The 22,047-nt window shown below is 41.5% G+C and overlaps 1 protein-coding gene across 1 annotated transcript in view; it reads left to right on the plus strand.

Moving 5' to 3' along the window:
• fbf1 (Fas binding factor 1) overlaps positions 1 to 22,047 on the plus strand; it is a 48,463-nt gene that overhangs the window by 14,856 nt on the left and 11,560 nt on the right. Inside the window, exons 14-27 of the mRNA XM_087243527.1 lie at positions 782 to 1,165; positions 2,705 to 2,776; positions 2,869 to 2,930; positions 6,694 to 6,797; positions 7,116 to 7,226; positions 8,901 to 9,001; positions 9,278 to 9,484; positions 11,907 to 12,014; positions 12,641 to 12,780; positions 13,426 to 13,544; positions 16,082 to 16,204; positions 16,444 to 16,629; positions 19,428 to 19,604; positions 21,178 to 21,315. Coding sequence (XP_087099653.1) covers positions 782 to 1,165; positions 2,705 to 2,776; positions 2,869 to 2,930; positions 6,694 to 6,797; positions 7,116 to 7,226; positions 8,901 to 9,001; positions 9,278 to 9,484; positions 11,907 to 12,014; positions 12,641 to 12,780; positions 13,426 to 13,544; positions 16,082 to 16,204; positions 16,444 to 16,629; positions 19,428 to 19,604; positions 21,178 to 21,315 — 2,032 coding nt within the window. The remainder of the gene's footprint in view (positions 1 to 781; positions 1,166 to 2,704; positions 2,777 to 2,868; positions 2,931 to 6,693; positions 6,798 to 7,115; positions 7,227 to 8,900; positions 9,002 to 9,277; positions 9,485 to 11,906; positions 12,015 to 12,640; positions 12,781 to 13,425; positions 13,545 to 16,081; positions 16,205 to 16,443; positions 16,630 to 19,427; positions 19,605 to 21,177; positions 21,316 to 22,047) is intronic.

Raw genomic sequence — 22,047 nt, forward strand, 5'->3', positions numbered from 1 at the left:
GGGAACAGTGGGTGAGGCGAACTAGCATTAAAGGCACAGGCCACAAAAACAGCTACATGGTGTTCAAAGCAGAAAATCCTAATGTTCTGAAAGCTATAACAAATAATCTGACGGGTGTTTTGGGCTGAAACTTAACAGACACATTCTGGAGACACAAAAGACTTACATCCTAAACAAGGGGTAAAATAGGTGCCCTTTAATATATTATTATTTATCACAATAGATATTTATAAAAATGTAAAAAGCATGAATATAAAAAGTGTCATACCATTACATATAGATATTTTACCAAAAATAACAATAAATACTTAATAAATTAATTAATTTACTTAATAAATTAATTAATTAACTTAATAAAAATAATAAATGTTTACCGTATTAAAATACAAGATGAAAAAAAATCCAATATTTTCTATGAACAAACAAAATTATATATATATATATATATATATATATATATATATATATATATATATATATATATATTTATATATTTATTTATATATATTTATTTATATATATTTATTTATATATATATTTATATATATATATATATATATTAAAAACATTATCTTGGTAGATTTTTATAATATTAATAATAAAACTTTTTTTTTAACATTTTTAAAAATTGTTTATTACAAGGTTAAAAAAACAGTTAAATACAAGATCAACAAAATGCTACTTCGTTAATTTATTTAATTTTCACCCATTAAAACATTACAAGTACATGAAACTGATTATTACACTTAATATTTACTAAAAACACACTGTATATTGTCAGATTCTCAACTGAAGATGTGAGCTCTCACTCTCCCGAACACAAGCCCAAACCCTCCGCTCGGTCCACACGACCCAGATCAGACTGGCTTGGCCTGAAGCAGGAGGAAGAGGAGGAAAAGATGAAGGAGGAGCCCCAAAAACCACCCCCAGCAGAAACCCTGAAGCCTCCTGCATCTTCCTCCACATACACACAAGAAGACACGCATGATTCACCGAGAGCCGAATCACCGGCCGCACCCGCGCCTCCCAAAACCAACTCTAAAACACTAAAGGACGAGGAAGACGATTGGCTCACCGGAGCACTGAGCCGCAAGAAAACACCAAGCCATGCAGAGGACAGAGAGCACAAACAGGAAGTGCGGAAGGAAGTGGATGTTTTTCACAGGTGAGGGTTTGACATGAAAAGAGGGTGGGGCATAGAGTAGCCCCTCCCCTTTTAAACAAGCCACCAATAGTGTTTGGTTTTTATCACAGCTCTGTCAGTGAAAGTGATTGAGCTCAAGTGCATCAAATGAAGAGCTCAATCAAGACCTAAGGGGGCAGGGCATGTCAGATACTAGAGAGCATCTGATTGGTCAAGATTTGATGAGAAAAGTATGAGCGACCTTAAAAAAAATGGTTGATTCATTTAGGTGGAAATGTCAAACTAGCTTTGAAAGTTTATATTAATTTTATATTTTATTGACGCAAATTTTGTACACTAGCTAATAGATAGCCTTAAGACTAACGGAGTAATACTGACTAAAAATGTATTTTAATTTCCTTTAATATTATTTACATTTACATTTACATTTAGTCATTTAGCAGATGCTTTTATCCAAAGCGACTTACAAATGAGGACAAGGAAGCAATTTACACAACCAAGAGCAACAATGAATAAGTGCTATAGGCAAGTTTCAGGTCTGTAAAGTCTAAGAAGGAAAGTATTAGTAGTTTTTTTTTTTTTTTTGTACAGTTAGTGTGATATTCAAAGAGGCAATTGCAGATTAGGAAGTAAAGTGGAGACTAAATAGTTGAGTTTTTAGTCGTTTCTTGAAAGTAGCGAGTGACTCTGCTGTTCTGATGCAGTTAGGGAGTTCATTCCACCAACTGGGCAGATTGAGCGTGAGCGTTCGCGAAAGTGATTTTTTCCCTCTTTGGGATGGAACCACGAGGCGACGTTCATTCACAGAACGCAAGTTTCTGGAGGGCACATAGATCTGCAGAAGTGAGTGCAGATAAGAAGGTGCTAGGCCAGAAGTCACTTTGTAGGCAAACATCAGAGTTTTGAATTTGATGCGAGCAGCAACTGGCAGCCAGTGCAAACGGACTAGCAGCGGAGTGACATGTGCTCGTTTAGGTTCATTAAAGACCACTCGTGCTGCTGCGTTCTGGAGCAGCTGAAGAGGTTTGATAGAGTTAGCTGGAAGCCCAGCTAGTAGAGAGTTGCAGTAATCCAGTTTGGAGAGAACAAGAGCTTGAACAAGGAGTTGAGTTGCATGTTCAGATAAGAAGGGTCGGATCTTTCTGATGTTATAGAGTGCAAATCTGCACGATCGAGCAGTTCTAGAAATGTGGTCAGAGAAGTTTAGTTGGTCATCAATCGTTACTCCAAGGCTTTTCACCATTTTGGATGCAGTAATGGTTGCCCCATCCATCTGGATTGAAAAGTTATGGTGTAGAGTCGGGTTGGCAGAAACTACAAGCATTTCCGTTTTTGCGAGGTTCAGCTGAAGATGATGATCTTTCATCCAGTGTGAAATATCCAACAGGCAGGCTGAGATACGAGCTGGAACCGAGGGATCATTTAGTATAGTTCTATAGTGTTGTGCTGTATGTGGTGATGCTTGTGAAGCCAGAAACAATTGTAGATAATGAAGTAAGAAAAGTGAGTGAATGATCATGGAGGAAGTGAGTTTGCATTTAATGTCTGTTGTGTTTTCAGCTCTAAACCTAATGTGTCTCCAGCATCACGAAGAAGAGCGGATGAGTCCCCAATCCCAGTTACTGAACACAGGTACAGTTGATACAACGTTAAGAGAGAGTCTCTGTTCTTGGGGTGGGTGATTCTTATACTAAGTGAAGTGTGTGTTTGTGTGTGTTTTCCAGCAGAGAGTCCACCGGGAGCTCAATCCAACACAACACAAGCACAGACCGTCAACACAAACCTGGTACGGTCAAAATCAAATATTAAGTCCTTTTGGACTGTAGAGTTGTATAAACACATTTGAACAAACTTTTAAGTCAGAATTTACCAGGTATATAAAAATTGGGCTTGACTGCGTTTATGATGGATTATAGGGGTGTCAAAATTAATTGTTTCTTCGGTGCACCGCGATGCAGACGCGGACAATAAGGTATCGGTTCCATAATAATCATAACCAGTTATTATGTACTGACGTCATTGATCTCCTATGCGCTCTGTCGCGAGGGAGGTGAGCGCGAGTATTTACAACACTCAGGCAACTCAGGGCTGGTCCGTGGCATAGGCACCATAGGCAAATGCTAAGGGTGCTGTATATCCAGGGGGGCGCCAGAAATGAGCGCGGTTAAGTTGGTTTTGTTTTCGATATTCCTGACACACATTCAGTTACAGACGGCAATAACTCAAAAACCTCTTACCCTAAAAAGATCTAAAGTGTGTTTCCCACAAAAAGACAAAGCTAGTTATGTTTCACAGCTGTCTTTCTTTTTTCGCACGACATTACGAGCACTGCTCTGTTTAAGCTCTCGCAATATGTGTTTAGCCGGGAGAGCTCGCGTGGAGAGGAGCTCTCAGAAAGGGACCGTCGGAAAAGTGCTTCTTTTTTTTTTCTCGTTTTTTTTTTTCATTTTTCTGCTCCACTCAGCGCAAGCTCTACCTGTTGCAAGGGCTTAAGTGTGTGTGTGTGTGTGTGTGTATGTGTTTGAATGAGAGACAGTGTGGTGCTGTGTGTCTGTGTGTTTATACAGACAGCTTGTTATAGCCTCCCCCCTAAAATATAATACTGTGTATGGAAAGCATCGTCAATGCACCGTGATGCACCGAGATATCGAATTGAACCGAATCAAAGGCATGATAATCGTAACCGAACCGTGAGACCAGTATAGGTTCACACCTCTAATGGATTAGATTGGGGATGGGATTGAATTGCATTGATGATGGATGGGATTGGATTGGGGGTGATTGGGATTGGATTGGATTGGATTGGGCATGGGATTGGAGATTGCATTGGATTGGGCATGGGATTGGAGATTGCATTAGATTGGGGATGGGATTGGATTTGGGTTGTGATCGGATTAGGCATGGGATTGAATTGGGGATGGGATTGAATTGGAGATTGTATTGGATTGGGATGGGATTGGATTGGGGATGCTTTGGATTGAATTTAATTGAAGATTAATTAGATTTGGGATAGATTTGATTGAGAATGGGTTTGGATTGGATGTTATTGGGGATGGATTGAATTGGGTATGGGATTGGGGATGGCTTTGGATTGAATTTGATTGGAGATGGATTGGATTGAGGATGGGTTTAGATTGGATTGGGGTGGAGTGAAATTATCTCAATTCATCTTTATTTTTATAGCGCTTTTACAATGTAGATTGTGTCAAAGCAGCTTCACATAGACGATTACATTGAATTAAATCATTTGATGGACTGGGTTTAAGGATGGATTGGGGATGGGTTTGGATTGAATTTGATTGCGGATGGATTGGATTGGAGATGACATTGGGGATAGATGGCTGGATGCATGGATGGGATTAGATTAGGGATGGATGGAATAGGATTGGGGATGTGTCACGGCCTGGCTCAAAGGCAATGAAAAATTAAAGGGAGGACATACACAGAATGGTTTGGTACCGAAAAAATATTTATGTAAACATTAAAGAATAATCAAGTGCTCACTTTAGGTCAGCAAAATCAAATATTAACCAAAGCTTAAAAGAAACAAAACAAAAGCATGGCTCTCCACAAGCCAACACTGTTGGCTTTTTATAGAGGGGAAACCAGGTGTCCCAATTGAGCAGATGAGTCTCTGTCCTTCCTGCTTTCGGCCGATCAGTGGGTTGGTCAAAGAGACTCATCACAGGATGGGATTGGATTAGGGATGAATAGAATAGGATTAGGGATGGATTGGATTGGGGATGGGATGGATGGATTGGGTTGGGGATGGATTGAATTGAGGATAGATTGACTGGGTTGGGGATGGATAGAATGGGATTGGATTGGGATGGATTGGATTGGAATACGTTTGGATTGATTTTGATTGAGGATGGATTGGATTTCATTGGGTATGGATTAGATTGGGGATGGGATTGGATTGAATTTGATTGAGGATGGATTGGGGATAGGTGTGATGGCCAGTGTGCTGGCCACACATTGAGAGTGAGGCATGCACACACACATACACACACACACACACATTATACATATTAATTTAAGATTATTTATTGGTCACAATTTCAGTTATTGTGTTTATACATTTCGTTTCATTCATATCTGATTTAAATAAGACGCACACACTTTTTCAGTTTCTCATTACCTTTCTTTATTATTCACAGTACATTTATTACTATTTTGGGTGCACACAAAATCAGTTATCTGTACTGTATGTTTTGTTAATTTAGTTTTCTTTTGAGTTTAAGTTACCGTGCTGCAGTGCCGACGAGGAACAGAGTTTCCGGGTGTGGTCTGCCCAAGTAAAGGTCCGACGTGCCGCAAGAGGCCGTCTTTTGGTTCCGCCTGCCGATACCATTGGCTTAATGGCTTGGAGGGAGAGCTCATGTTTAGTTTAGGTTCAATAATGATTTACAATGTTTGTTTATTCAGATTTATATTTAGTTTTGCCTTATTTATATTTTATTTAACTTATATTTAGATTTGTATTTAGATGTTAGGCTTAGTTTATTGTATTTGTAAATTGTATGTTTTTGTCTCCCCCTTCTTGTTTAATGTGGACTAGTCCCTGTGCTATAAATGTGGTCTGTCTTGTCATTTCATGAAGTTCTGTTTTTGGTTTAGACATGATTTGTTTGGTTTGAACTCAGTTTGTTTTCCTTGTTTAGTTTATTGTTCTTTCAATTGATTTAATTATTTAATTAATTTATTTTGAACTTTTTGTGAACCTTTTTGACTTTATTAAAAATAATTATTTTTGAAAATCTTCTTTTTTGTATGCCCCTTACTGTACGTGCAGGCTCGGTCCCTCACAATAGGATTGGATTTGGAATGGCATTGGGAATGGATCGATGGGATTGGATTAGGGATGGATTGGATTGGGGATGGGTTGACTGGGATGGAGATAGATAGATGGGATTGGATTAGGGATGGATTGGATTGGGAATGGGATTGGATTGGGGATGGATGGGTGGATGGATGGGATTGGATTAGGGATGGATGGAATAGGATTGGATTAGGGATGACTGGAATAGGATTAGGGATGGATTGGATTGGGGATGGATTGATTGGGTTGGGGATGGATAGAAGGGATTGAATTGGGGATGGATTATTTGGAATGGGGTGGATTAATTGGGTTGGGGATAGATGGATGGATAGGATTGGGATTAGGGATGGATGGAATGGGATTGAAATAAGGATGAATTGATCAGGTTGAGGATGGCATTGGGGATGGATAGATGGGGTTGGATTGGGGATGGATGGATAGGATTAGGGAGGGATGGAATGGGATTTGGATAGATGGGGTTGGATTGGAAATGGATGGGGTTTAAAAACAAAATATTATACTTGTGAATTGTAGTTAAAAAATCTAATGAACCAACATCTATACTGATTAAAGAGCAATAATGTTCTAAAACAAGAAAATGAATGCATTATATGTAATTAAACACGTAATGTGTCATGTGTGTTTAAGACCTGCTCATATCAGTCATGAAAACTGTAAATATCAATTTGAATGATTTTACATGTTTATAATAGAGTTGTTTTTTCAGTGTTTCAGTCACAGAAGACAACAGTGGATGGAGCTGTACCTGTGACACAAACACACACACCTCTGTCAGCGGACACACTACAGCAGATCCTCATTCAGCAACAGGTCAAACACACACACTTGATGTTTTTTGTGAACTGTGGGGACACTTCATACGTTTCCATTGTTTTCATTCAGCACAAACTGTATTTTCTATTGTTAAAACTATCCATAAACACAACCCTCACAGGAGACTGTGCTGCTTTAATTTCTGAGAATAAAATCATTCTGTATGATTTAAAAGCTTTATGATAGTTGGGCATGTGAACAAAGTCACCTACATGTGTATTACTCCCCTTATAATACAAGTGTGTACTAATGTCACAAAAACATGCATAATGTTCACAAGAACAGACTTATAACTGGGGCTCTGTGTGTGTGTAGTTGTCTCAGTCTCATCTTTGGGGTTTGAGCGGCTCTGAGAGACTCAGAGACACGGAGCATCATGGAGACACAGCAACACTGCAGAAGCGCATTATTCAGCTGGAGGCACAGGTACGCACGCACACGCACACACACACACACACGCACACACACACACACGCACACACACACGCACGCACACACACCACACCCCACACACACACACACACACACACACACACACACACACACGCACACACACACACACACACACACACCCCACACACACACAAAATAATTAAGTTACACACAAACACACACACACACACACACACAAAATAATCAAATAAGTTACACACACACGCACGCATCCATGCATACACACACAAATAATCAAACACACACACAATCAAACAAGATACACACACACACACATGCACATACACAATAAAATAAACACACACACACACACACAATAATTAAATAAGTTACACACACACGCATCCATGCAAACACACACAAATAATCAAACACACACAATCAAACAAGATACACACACACATACACAATAAAATATACAAACACACACACACACACACACACACACACACAAATAATCAAGTTACACACACACACACACAATCAAACAAGAGAAACACACACACACACACACACACACACACACACAATCAAAGATAAACCCACACACACACAGACAAATAATTAAGTTAAACACAAATTAATAAAATAATTTACACACACACAAAATCAGACAAGAGACAGAAACACACAGGCAAATCAAATTATACACAAATTATATACACACACACACAATCAAACAAGATGCACACACACATGCACAAACACACACACAATCAAACAAGAGAAACACACACACACACACACAATCAAAGATAAACCCCCACACACACACACACACACACACACACACAGACAAATAGTCAAGTTAAACACAAATTAATAAAATAATTTACACACACACAAAATCAGACAAGATACACACACACAAACACACAGGCAAATCAAATTATACACAAATTATATACACACACACACAAATCAAACAAGATACACACACATGCCCAACACAAATAATCAAACAAGTTCCACACTCACTCTCACACACACACACACACACACACACACACACACACACACACACACACAATCAAAAATCCATACAAACACGCACAGACAAATCAAATTATACACAATTTATATACACACACAAAAATAATCAAGCAAGTTATATACACACACACAAACAAACACACACACACACACACACACACACAATCAAACAAGAAACACACACATGCATGAACATATATGCCCAATCAAACAAGTTACATACACACACACACACACACACACAATCAAACCAGATACACACATGCATGAATATTACATACACAAACACAATCAAACAAAATACACACACACATACACAATAGCACAAACACACAATCAAACAAGATACACACACACACACACACACATGCAAAAATCAAACCAGTTAGATACAAAAACACGCACATGCACAAAATTAAACAAGACACACACACACACAAATCAAACACTGTTACACAATGAAAGCCTAGTTCCATGATGAAGGGAGTTTCAGTCTTAAACATTCACGATAGCGACGAGCAGTTTCTGTTTTAGCGTTTTATTTTATTTTTTGCGTCATCGTGTGTGAACAACAGCTTAAAATCCTGACAGATACCAGAGACATGTGCCGACTCCTTCATCTGAGTGTGTGTGTGTGTGTGTGTGTGTGTTCAGGTGAGGAGTTTACAGCTGGAGAGAGACCAGAATCAGCTGCTGCTAGAGAGTGTTCAGCAGAGACACAAACAAGACACTGAGCTGATGGAGAACATGCACAGGTGACACACACACACACACACACACACACACACACACACACACACACTCTCACTCACTCACAGACACACTCAGAGACTCGCCCACATTCAATCACAAGCACACAGACACACACATGCTTGCTCGCTCACACACTTATGCATTCGAATGCACACACAAGCTCACACACTCTTACTATCACACACACTCACTCATAAATACACACACTCACAATCGCACACACGTCTAATTATATATGGATGGAAACAGAGCTAAAGCAATGTGTCGTCGTGTCTCAGAACTCGTGTGAAGCTGCTGGAGGAATCGGCCGCTCAGCGAGAGCAGCGCTCGCGGCAGGAGAACGAGGACCTGGCGGAGAGGCTGGCTGTGGTCACTCGTCTGGCGGAGCAGGAGAGAGCAGAGCTACAGGCGCAGCACCAGCGCAGACTCCTGCAGAGCCAACAGGACCGAGACCGAGAGGTGGAGAGACTGCGAGAGCTGCAGAGGTCACACATACATACACACCCCTCTATATATTTTTCCCCAATTTCTCTTTAAGGCGGGAAGATTTTGTTCAACATATTTCTAATCATAATAGTTTTAATAACTCGTCTCTAATAACTGATTTATTTTATTATTGTCATGATGATAGCACATAATATTAGGGTGCTTTCACACCTACCTTATTTAGTTCGGACTAGAGTTCGTTTCCCCTTTTGGTGCGGTTCGTTTGGGCAGGTGAGAATGCAGCAATCGTACTCGAGTGCGCACCAAAAGCGGACCAAATAAGCGTATCAAGACCTGCTTGAAGAGGTGGTCTCGGTACGCTTTCAAACGAACCCTGGAGCGGTTCGTTTGTGGTGAGAATATGATCCGTACTAAAACAAGTCTAATCGCAAAAAGTACTGCGCCTTTTGGACTAATTGAGCTGCCGTACGCCGATGCGCTGTGCATTATGGGATATGGAGGAAAATTATTTGTTGACAGCGCTTTAACAACACAGAGAGAGAGAGAGGGGGAAACATTACCTGATGTATTGTTGGTAATATTTCCGCAAGATGACCATGTCACAGTTTAGCTAAATTAATTCACGTCTCCTCCTGAAGTGACGAGCGATGCATTAAAACTAGGGATGTAACGGTATTGTAAATACCGTCATACCGCAATACTAATTTTTTTCGATATTACCGTAGTCGCATGACTCTGTAAAACTATAGGTCTTCTGAGAAAATTTGCTCAGGCGAATGAAGCGAACGGGAGGTAGCGAAAACTACAATTCCCATCAGCCCATGCTTGACCATCATCCCTTGCGGTCTGTTGTCGCTACAGATCCAGTAATGCGGAAATGGAGTGTGCTGCTAGAAGCGGGGATGAAAAAGAGCTGGAAAACCCTAAAGCGGGTGTTGTCGCCGTCCGCGTACTGAATAGCGGTGTTGTGGCGCGAGTTCTTATCAGCTGTGTTGTCGCGCGCGTACTGAATAGCGGTGTTGTCAGCACACTGTTCAGATTGATGCAGACATGAGACCTCTATCTTACTCATGGTTTGTCCTCTCAAGTGAGGGAAAGACAATGCACAACGTTACCCACTGCTGTCAACCTGGGCCAAGTCATATCTCTCTTGTCCCAGAAACCTCAGTCCCAAATGAGAGGGTTTTTTTCTGTTGCAGGGGACATTGTAAATACCCAGAGATACCAGCTTTTACCAGATTATATTTAAATGATAATTTTCCTTTAAACCCATCTCTATCTAAGTGAGTGAGTGATTAAATGTTGAATGTGATGAGTTTTCAACAATACTAAATTGAAACTTTATTTTTTTACATGTTTTAATATTTTTTTGTTATTAAAATTGAAGTTCCTGTTTCAAAGCTTACAGATAGATGGCTAATTTGTATGTCATTGACACTTTTGGCACTTTTTTGGAGTATTTTCATAAGTTTTGTTTTTTCCTGTAAATGATTCAATAAATACCGTACCGTGACATTCATACCGAGGTATTACCGTACCGTGAAATTCTGATACCGTTACATCCCTAATTAAAACACAATTTTCCAGCCGCGGCCGCGCTTCATTTTCGTAATGTATAGTTTGTCTAAAGCAGGGATACAATCAGCCAGCGCAGTCGTCCCTCCAGAGTAAAAGGTTTTGTTTACCTGCGGGTGTTCACTGGCATTTTCCCGAACGTGAATTCTGACCAATCAATAAGCAGTTTAGGAAATATGTTCAACAACATCTGGCCAATGAGAGATGTGGATTTTGTCAGATGACTGCATTTTGGTTCGTTTCAACTGGTTCGGACCAAAGCCAGCAGTGTGGTGTGAAAATGACTCAAAGACGGCAAAAGATGCAACAATGTATCATTTATTGCGCTTGGTCCGGACCAAATGAAGCGAACTACAGATGTGAAAGCACCCTGAGACTAGATATTCTTCAAGATACTAGTATTTAGCTTAAACTGAGGCTTAACTAGGTTACTTAGGGTAAAGTTAGGGTAATTAGGCAAGTCATTGTACGACAGTGGTTTAGTCTGTAGACAATCCAAAACAAATATGGCTTTATATTGAGCTTAAAATGATTTTAAAAATTAAAAACTGCTCTTCTTCTAGCCAAAATAAAACAAATAAGACTTTCTCCAGAAGAAAAAATATTATAGGAAATACTGTGAAAAATTCCTGAGTCTGTTCAACATTATTTGGGAAAAATATGAAAAAGAAACCATCTTATAATCATGTCATTATTACACACGTTAATTAAAGGTAATGATCACAGGAATGCAGTTAATAACAAAAAATCTATTATTATTATTAGCTTTTAATTTAGAAAACAGAAAGAAAGACTAGCTCACGACTCATTTACGCGTGTCTGTAAATGTTGTTTTGGGTTAAAATAGAGAAATAAACTCTAGTGTCGTTGATGTTGTTGCGTTAGGAAGTCCATCCTGGAGATGAAGAGAGATCATGAGGATCAGATCCAGCGTCTGAAGAAGCTGAAGGACGAGGAGATCGATGCTGTGACCAGTGCAACATCACAGACCAGGTGCTACACACACACACACACACACACACACACACACACACACACACACACACACACACACACACACACACAGAATATGGAGACCGAGACACAGTCAGACAGAGAAGCTCGTCTTGAGTGTGTGTTCATGTTTGAAGTTTACATGTAAATTGTTTGGGTGTGTCTGTGTGTTAAAGTGTGTGTATGGTGTGTGTGTGTGTGTACAAACTGTATCAAGTAAATGGTATGTCTGTGTGTGCATGATGTGAGATAATGTGTGTGTGTGCATGTGTTTGTGTGTTAATGTGTGCTTATGGTGCGTGTGTGTTAATACGTGTATGGTGTGTCTGTGTGTTCATGTATGTATATAATGTGTTTGTGTGTATGTTATTGTGTGTTTTTGATGTGTGTTTATGTACATAGTGTGTGATGTGTGGATGACGTGTGTATGTTAACATGTGGATAAAGTGTGTGCTTGTGTATTAGTATGTGTGATTTTGTGTGTGTGTGTATGGTTTGTCTGTGTGCATGGTGTACGTTAACGTGTGGATGAAGTGTGTGTGTGTTTCTGTGTTCATCATGTGTGTATATTGTGTATGTTAATGCGTGTGTGTGTGTGTGTGTGTGTGTATGGTGTGTGTGTGCAGGTCTCTGACAGCAGTGATCGAGCAGATGGAGCGCTTCTCCCTCAGGTTGGGTGATCTGTCGACCCGTGTGGAGAGTTCACACGAGAACACAACACAGGGGCTGGAGATCGGAGCCCGACAGAGAGACGAGCAGCTCAGAGGTACGCATGTACACACAATCTCTGCTAACAGCACTTGATACTGACATTTCCCCAAGTGTGCTTCTAAACTCCTCATTCACTATTATGCCAGTTAAAGGTCCCGTGAAATGCTTTACATGTGCATTTTTATTTGATGTTTGACCTAATCTCAACTGAAACATTAAAAAAGGGTGGAGCATAGAGTAGCCCCGCCCCCCTATACAGCCAATAGATTTCTCAGCTCTGCCAGTGAGAGTGGTTGAGCTCAAGCGCATCAAATGAAGAGCCAGTGAGAAGGGGGCGGGGCATGTCAGACACTAGAGAGCATCTGATTGGTCAGAAGATTTTATGAGAAACTGACTAATGAGGTGACGTCAAAAAAAACATTGATCTAATAAAGCAATTGAGGCATTTACATGCCTGACAACTTTGATTAAAATCAGTGTACACCCTTTGGGTTAATATGATTATGCTTACTGCAACTAATTATTTAGTTAGAAACATTGTTTACACGAGATAAAGTTTAAAATCGCAATATTGCCAAAACCCCATTATAATTGCATTAAGATGGAAAATGTAAACATACCCAATGTGATTATTGCAGATGTGCACATTACAGTGCCGATGCTGAAAGGATATAATTGTGTGTGTGTGTGTGTGTTTCAGTGCTTCAGGATCGCCTGACGCAGCAGCAGAGAGAAATGACTGAGGAGAGATCCAGACTCAAAGAGGTGATCGGCAGGATGGACACACAGCTGGCGGAGCAGCAGAGACAGCTGGAGAAGGTCAGCACTGTGCATTATTATGGGGCATCTACACCCGACGACATTAGACATATATAGACGTGTGAACATTGAGTTTACTTGCTTCACAACAGTTATGGCCGGTGCTTCTGTCTGCCTGGGGACACCTGTTTCATTGCTAAATGACTAATATGGGTTTTATTGAGAGATTAGCTGTGCTTTTTGTGCTTTAGGAAGGCTGAAAAACAGCATTGATTGCATTGATTGACCTCATGTACAAAGACTTGTGTACGGACAAAGATGTAAAAGTGCGTACGCAGTAAAAAAATCAGATGTATGAAACACTGCGAACGCGGAATCCCACGCATATTCTCTTTGTACATGTGAATTAACTTGAAACTGAGCGCAACATGCACAAGTGCAAAACCCCTCCCCCCAATAATTATGGTAATGACTCTTTGGTATGGTAATGACGCTTTGGCAAAACCAAACGACAAAGCAGTGGCAAAAGCAAGAAGAGAAACTTCACAGAATGTGAATTGGATGTACTCCCATCAGAGGTAGACCGGAGAAAAACTGCGTTCTCTGGAATTAATAATAAAAGAAAAAATAAGAGTGTGAGTTTAGCTGATGCGGTTAACGCAGTGGGGTCTGAACATCGCACTGTGAGTGAATTAAAAAAGAATTGGTCTGATGTAAAGGTGTACAATTTTGTAGTGTCTATTTAGGCTAAGTGTAAATAGCACACCTCGTTGGAATGTTGAGCATCACAAATTATTGGCACATTTATTAAAATGTTTCAGATTGACGTATGCAAATGCGTCTTCAGATGGCGCCTTTATAGCAATATGCGTGCAGTCGATCCATTCGATTACATTGGGAAAACCGACGATCCCTGCAAATTGCACTCTAATGTTTGGATTGTCAACTTCATGGTATGGAAACCTTATATACCTGCTAGACATGCGGATTGTCCCTTTCTATACAGCTGCCATTGAATGGCTCAAACATGCTTTGTAGTGTGCAATTTAACACAATTGTCTCTAGGAGTCGCCAATGAAAATAAAACGAACACTCACAAGTAACACATGTACGGTAGACATGAAGTTGGCATGGACCAACGCACAGTCACGTTATTTTCATTGTTAGTAAATCCAAACGTAAGCATGAAATCTGGCGTACGCAAAATTTTTGTGTTTACGCAGCGTTAATACATGAGCACCAGAACCTTTCAGAGATGCAGCAGCTCTGTGAGTTCATCAACTCCTCCAGAAGCTGCTACTGGATGACGGATGCTTTAGGGGGCGATCATACCGTACGCTCTTTTGAATGGTTGACCCACAGCTGCGAGCGTTTTGCATGCTGCTTATGCGCCTTGCGAGCTATTGTTGGTGTTGGCAGGAGGACTTGCCACCAATAACAGACGCTACGTCATAATTACATCCATGCAAGAGCAATAACTTGAATGGTTAACGCGGAGCGAATGTCCGACAGTGTTAAGATTGTTCTACTTGAGTGAATCACATATCAAACGCTCAAAACGCTCAATTTACACCATGAAATTCGCTTGATTTGTATCATTAGCTTTGCTTCATTTGCACAAAAAACGACGCAGGATGTCTATTCGCATCTTTGCATTGACGTAACATGTAAATCACTCACGCTTGGTGCTTCATTTACGTCTGGTGTGAACGTACCATCATACTAGATTCTCAATAGTTATGTATTATGTATAAAATACGTATGCCGCCAAACAGTCAAAAACGGCATGACAGATGAGCAGACACATATGAATGCGGATGTAAGTTTATGGATGTGAATGTATTCACTGATGGTCGAGGTAATTCGAAAGTTATTGTTCTTAGGATAACATATCCTGTAATGTTGTGACCGACCAATCAGAATCAAGTATTCCAGACAGCTGTTTATTATGTTAGGGATACAGTACATCCAGGAGGTCGTTATCGCAAATTATTGAACGACTGTCTGGAATACTTGATTCTGATTGTTCATTCGCGATATTCCAAAGTATGTAATTCCTAGATAACAACCGCTAAATAACACAAACCTATCCGAAAAGTGACGATCACATTGACCATCAGTGAATACATTTGCATCCAGAAACTTACATTCACATTCACACATGTCTGCTTGTCTGTCACACTGAGGTTTTTGACTGTTTGACAGCATCTTGGGGCTGAATAACGTGCAGGTTAGTGTTATTGTCCATAATTTCTATCAGCTTTACTTTTAAATTACAAAACTTATCAATTATTACAACTCAGAACAATGTTTCGCATTTTATTTTTAGATTTTATGGCAAGTAGTTGTGTGATAAGTGGAATAAAGTACATTCAGTTGGGTTGTTTTCACAGAATAAATACTTCAGTCTTTGTGTCAGGCTGCTGATAAACCTGTCAGGCTTTATTCTGAGATAACAACCTCTTGGATGTACTTCATCTCTAACCTATTGTGTATGGTCATAATAGTCTCAGTTTGATTCCATCATGAGTGTAGCTTTCTATTGATAACAGCATGAAGATGGTGAGGTTACACTGTTTGTCTGTGTTGTTGTTCAGGAGCGCTGGAGAGTGATGGCGGAGCAAGCTAAAGCTGAATCCTCTCTGAGAGGCCTGGAGGAGGAGCGACGGACCATGATGCAACACTTCAGCATGGAGCGAGAGGAGCTGGAGAGGGCAAAGGTCAGACACTTCAGCTTGTATTCATTATTTTATCAGGAGAGCACTTTTAAACTCAGCAAAAGTGACAGTAAAGATGTTTATACACTCTAGAATATGCTGGGTTGTTGTAACCTAATGTCACATATGGACAAACCTAACAGTGGGTTAATGTTTAAAATTTCAACTACCACTTGAAATGTTTCATAGAGACTTTAAATAAATAGTAAAGATGCGTGTTTCTCTCTGTGTGCGTGTTATAGAGCGCTCTGCTGGAGGAGCAGCAGTCCGTCATGCAGCACTGTGCTGAGGAGCGCAGGAAACTGGCGTCTGAGTGGAGCCGCCTCCACACGCAGGAGAAACAGCGGCAGGAGAGAGTGGAGAGAGAAACTGCTCGAGCGCTGGAGAGAGACACGCACCGAGAGGACACCATCATCAGCCTGGCACAGGTCAACACACACCACCATAACAACAACAACTACCTAAAACCACTACAAACACAACAAAACAGCACCACAACAACAACTAACACACAACAATTACCACAACAACTACAAAAAACTACTACTACCATCACACTAACTACAACAAAAACAACTACCACAACAAACACACCACAACAACGACTACCACAACAAACACACAACAACAAACACACCACAACAACGACTACCACAACAAACACACAACAACAAACACACCACAACAACTAACACACCACAATTACCACAACAACTACCAAAACCACAATAAACACACCACCACAACAACAAACACATCACCACAACACTACCACAACACTAACTACCTCAACAAACACACCACAACAACAGCAAACACACCACCATCACAACAACAACAACTACCACAACACTAACTACCTCAACAAACACACCACCTCAATAAGAACTACCACAACAACAACTACCACAACAAACAAACCACAACAACTACCACAACAAACGCCACAACAACATCAAACACACCACCACCAAAACAACAAACACATCACCACCACAACAACAACTACCACAACACTAACTACCACAACAACAAACACACCACCACCACTACAACAAACACACCACCACCACTACAACAAACACACCACCACCACAACAACAACTACCACAACACTAACTACCACAACAACAAACACACCACCACCACAACAACAAACACACCACCACCACTACAACAAACACACCACCACCACTACAACAAACACACCACCACCACTACAACAAACACACCACCACCACTACAACAAACACACCACCACCACTACAACAAACACACCACCACCACTACAACAAACACACCACCACCACAACAACAAACACACCACCACCACAACAACAAACACACCACCACCACAACAAACACACCACCACCACAACAACAACTACCACAACAACAAACACACCACCACCACAACAACAAACACACCACCACCACTACAACAAACACACCACCACCACAACAAACACACCACCACCACTACAACAAACACACCACCACCACAACAACAAACACACCACCACCACAACAACAAACACACCACCACCACAACAACAACTACCACAACAACAAACATACCACCACCACAACAACAAACACACCACCACCACTACAACAAACACACCACCACCACTACAACAAACACACCACCACCACTACAACAAACACACCACCACCACAACAACAAACACACCACCACCACTACAACAAACACAACGCCACCACAACAACAAACACACCACCACCACTACAACAAACACACCACCACCACAACAACAAACACACCACCACCACTACAACAAACACAACGCCACCACAACAACAAACACACCACCACCACTACAACAAACACACCACCACCACAACAACAAACACACCACCACCACTACAACAAACACACCACCACCACAACAACAAACACACCACCACCACAACAACAAACACACCACCACCACAACAACAACTACCACAACAACAAACATACCACCACCACAACAACAAACACACCACCACCACTACAACAAACACACCACCACCACAACAACAAACACACCACCACCACTACAACAAACACACCACCACCACAACAACAAACACACCACCACCACTACAACAAACACAACGCCACCACAACAACAAACACACCACCACCACTACAACAAACACACCACCACCACAACAACAAACACACCACCACCACAACAACAAACACACCACCACCACTACAACAAACACACCACCACCACCACAACAACAAACACACCACCACCACAACAAACACACCACAACCATAACAACAACAAAACACAACAACTACCACAACACTAACTACCACAACAACAAACACACCACCACCACAACAGCAACTACCACAACAACAACAAAAACACCACCACCACAACAACAAACACACCACCACCACAACAGCAAAAACACCACCACCACAACAACAACTACCACAACAACAACAAACACACCACCACCACATCAACAAACACACCACCATAACAACAAAAAACACACCACCACCACAACAACAAACACACCACCACCACAACAACAACTACCACAACACTAACTACCACAACAACAAACACACCACCACCACAACAACTACCACATTAACTACCTCAACAAACACACCACAACAACACTACCTACCACAACAACACTACCTACCACAACAACTAATACCACAATAAACACACCACAACACAAACTACCAAAACAAACACACCACAACAACAACTAACACAACAAACTCACCACAATAAACTTACCAAAAAACTACTACCACAACTGCCACAACACTAACTGCAACAACAAAAACAACTACAACACAACAAACACACCACAACAGTAACTACCACAGCAACTACTACCACAATAAACAAACCACAACAACAACAAACACACCACAACAGTAACTACCACAGCAACTACTACCACAATAAACAAACCACAACAACAACAAACACACCACCACAACAACAACTACTATCACAACACTAACTACCTCAACAAACACACCACCACCACAATAACAACTGCCACTACAAATCACAGTGCGCGCACACACACACACACACACACACACTACCACACCTCACACAATTTTTTTTGTCTCAGTGGAAAATTAAGAATGATCATAAATAATATCATCAAATCGCAATCGCTACCAGAGAATACTGTGATATAATTGTACGTCCCCATCATCTTTATACAGGAGCAGGCAGACCTAAAGCTGCGCACAGGAGAGCTGAAGCAGAAGGAGGACTCGCTGCAAAGAGACAGAGACGCTCTGGACAGAGACAGACTCCAGCTGGAGAGAGAGAAGGAGAAGCTGAGCAGCACCGCTCTGACACTCAAAACACGAGCACACGAGGTGGAGGCTTTCAGTAAGGTAAACACCTCCAAAACACCCAAAAGTGTCTCAATAATATTGAGATCGGGTGACTGTGCAGGCCATGGGAGATGTTCAACTTCACTTTCATGTTAATCAGACCGCTCTGTACCAGTCTTGCTGTGTGTACTGGTGCATTATCATCCTGATACACGGCACCGCCTTCAGAATGTTTGACCCATTGGGTGCACATGGTCCTCCAGAATGGTTCGGTAGACCTTGGCAGTCACGTGCGCATATAACACAAGTCTGGGCCTAGGGAAGGCCATGACATTGCAGCCCAAATCATCACTGATCCACCTCCATGCTTCACTCTGGGCATGCAGCAGTTTGAGTGAGATGCTTCTTTGGGGCTTCTCCACACTGTAACTCTCCCAGATGTGGCAAAGACAGTGGACTTATCAGAGAACAATACGTTTTACATTGTCCACAGCACAATACTTTCGATGCTGGCACCATTGAAACCGACATTTGGCATTGGCGTGAGTGACCAAACGTTTGGCTATTGCAGCCTGGCCAACCTGTGGAGCTCCCAACCAACAGTTTTAATGGAAACAGGAGAGTTGAGCTGCATATTTGGTTCCGCAGTGAGTTGGGCAGATGTGGTTTTAAGTATTTTGGATACAATCTGGGTTAGCATCCGGACATCCCTTTCAGACAGCTTCCTCTAGCGTCCACAGTTACTCCTGTTGGATGTGGTTCTTCTTCTTGGGTGGTTTACTGTAGAGATCTGCGCGGGACTAAATTTTGAATCCCGCTCCCGCCTGTACCCGTCAGGTTTTAGCCCGAACCCGACCACTCCCACTTACATTCAGCATTTGTTGTCCCGCTGCCCGCCCCGCCCCGTTTTCTACCCGCCACGCCCGATCCCGCTAAAGAGCGGGGGGAGAACAAAACCGAAAACCACCCAGCTATACAGAGTCCAGACAGCCTATAACAAGCTGTCTGTATATATAAACACACACACACACACACACACACACACACACACACACACACACACAGCAACAAACAAGCTAAACACAGCATCGCGCTATTTCATTTACACATACATACGCGTGCTCGCTCGGGAGTCGGGGGCGATGTTGCTAGACGGCCCGCTCCCGTCCCAAATTAAACGAGTTACCGACCACTCCCGAGATTTATTCGGAAATTTATTCCCGCGCCGCAGAAATCTGGTCAGGTCTCGCGGCTCCCGCAGACCTCTAGTTTACTGACATTTCTTTGAATGCATCGCAAAGACTTGCCGTCTTGGTCACAGATGCTCCAGCAAGACGGACACCTCTTTCGACTCCGATATGTCACCCAAATCCTAGTGTGCATTACAATATTTTAAGCAAAACTGTGCTGTTACTCTGCTAAACTACAACTCGTGGAATGAAGACTGGCCACCACGCTGCTCACATATAACCCTAAAACCTCCAACACTAAATTGTCCAGTGTTTCAGTGTCACTGCATAACCCCTGTAAACATTCCCTGACATTCTATGTCTGGAATAGAGCTTTTTAAGTTCCATGATATTCTAGCTATTCATTGACTCATGGGGACTCTGTTTGATGTGTCCCGCTTCAGCTGGCGTCTGAGCGCTTCGAGGAGGGAGAGCGAGCGCTGAGAGAGGCCAGACAGGTGGAGGCCGAACACCAGACACGACTGCGCAACATACACGCACAGATGGAGAGACTGCGGCAGCAAGAGCACAGCCTACAGCAGGTCAGACAGACACTGCTAATCACACAACAGGCCAAACACTGCGAATCACAAACACAAACCAGACAACAGGTCAAACAAAAACACCCAATTCTGATTCTAGACAGAATCTGTTAAAAATTAAAGAGCTTTCACAATTTAAAGTTACAAACGAGACTGTGGAGAAGATTACTGCTTCATGTCAAGCCTTCCTTTAAACCAAGGGTGGCCAACCCTGTTCCTGGAGAGCCACCTTCCTGCAGATTTCAGTTGCTACCCATATCAAACACACCTGCCTGTAATTATCACGTGGTGTTCAGGTCCTAATTAATTGGTTCAGGTGTGTTTGATATGGGTAGCATCTGGAATCTGCAGGAAGGTGGCTCTCCAGGAACAGGGTTGGCCACCCCTGCTTTAAATGTTTATTAAAATTATATTAGCTTTGTTCCAAATCGCATACTTATGCACTATTCTACGCCATTTTGTAGTATAAATAGTCTAAGTAGTGTGTTCACACTGAAAACTCTAAAAATATTAAGTGCACTTTAATTACCCGGATGATGCTGTGGTATTCTTACAGTAATAAATCAGATGAGACAGGAATCGCGGCTTTACTTCACTTACTACCCGCTTCACTTCTGTTTTCCAACCGTTACATAGAAGTTTCTTCTTTCAACATAAGTCACAGTACTGAATTACATGTGAACACAACAGATGCACTCATTCAGCCGCTAAAATAAAGTGTGGACTGATGGA

This window comes from Danio rerio, chromosome 3 (genome assembly GCF_052040795.2).
Source record: "Danio rerio strain M-AB ecotype USA chromosome 3, GRCz13ab, whole genome shotgun sequence".
Lineage (NCBI taxonomy): Eukaryota > Metazoa > Chordata > Actinopteri > Cypriniformes > Danionidae > Danio > Danio rerio.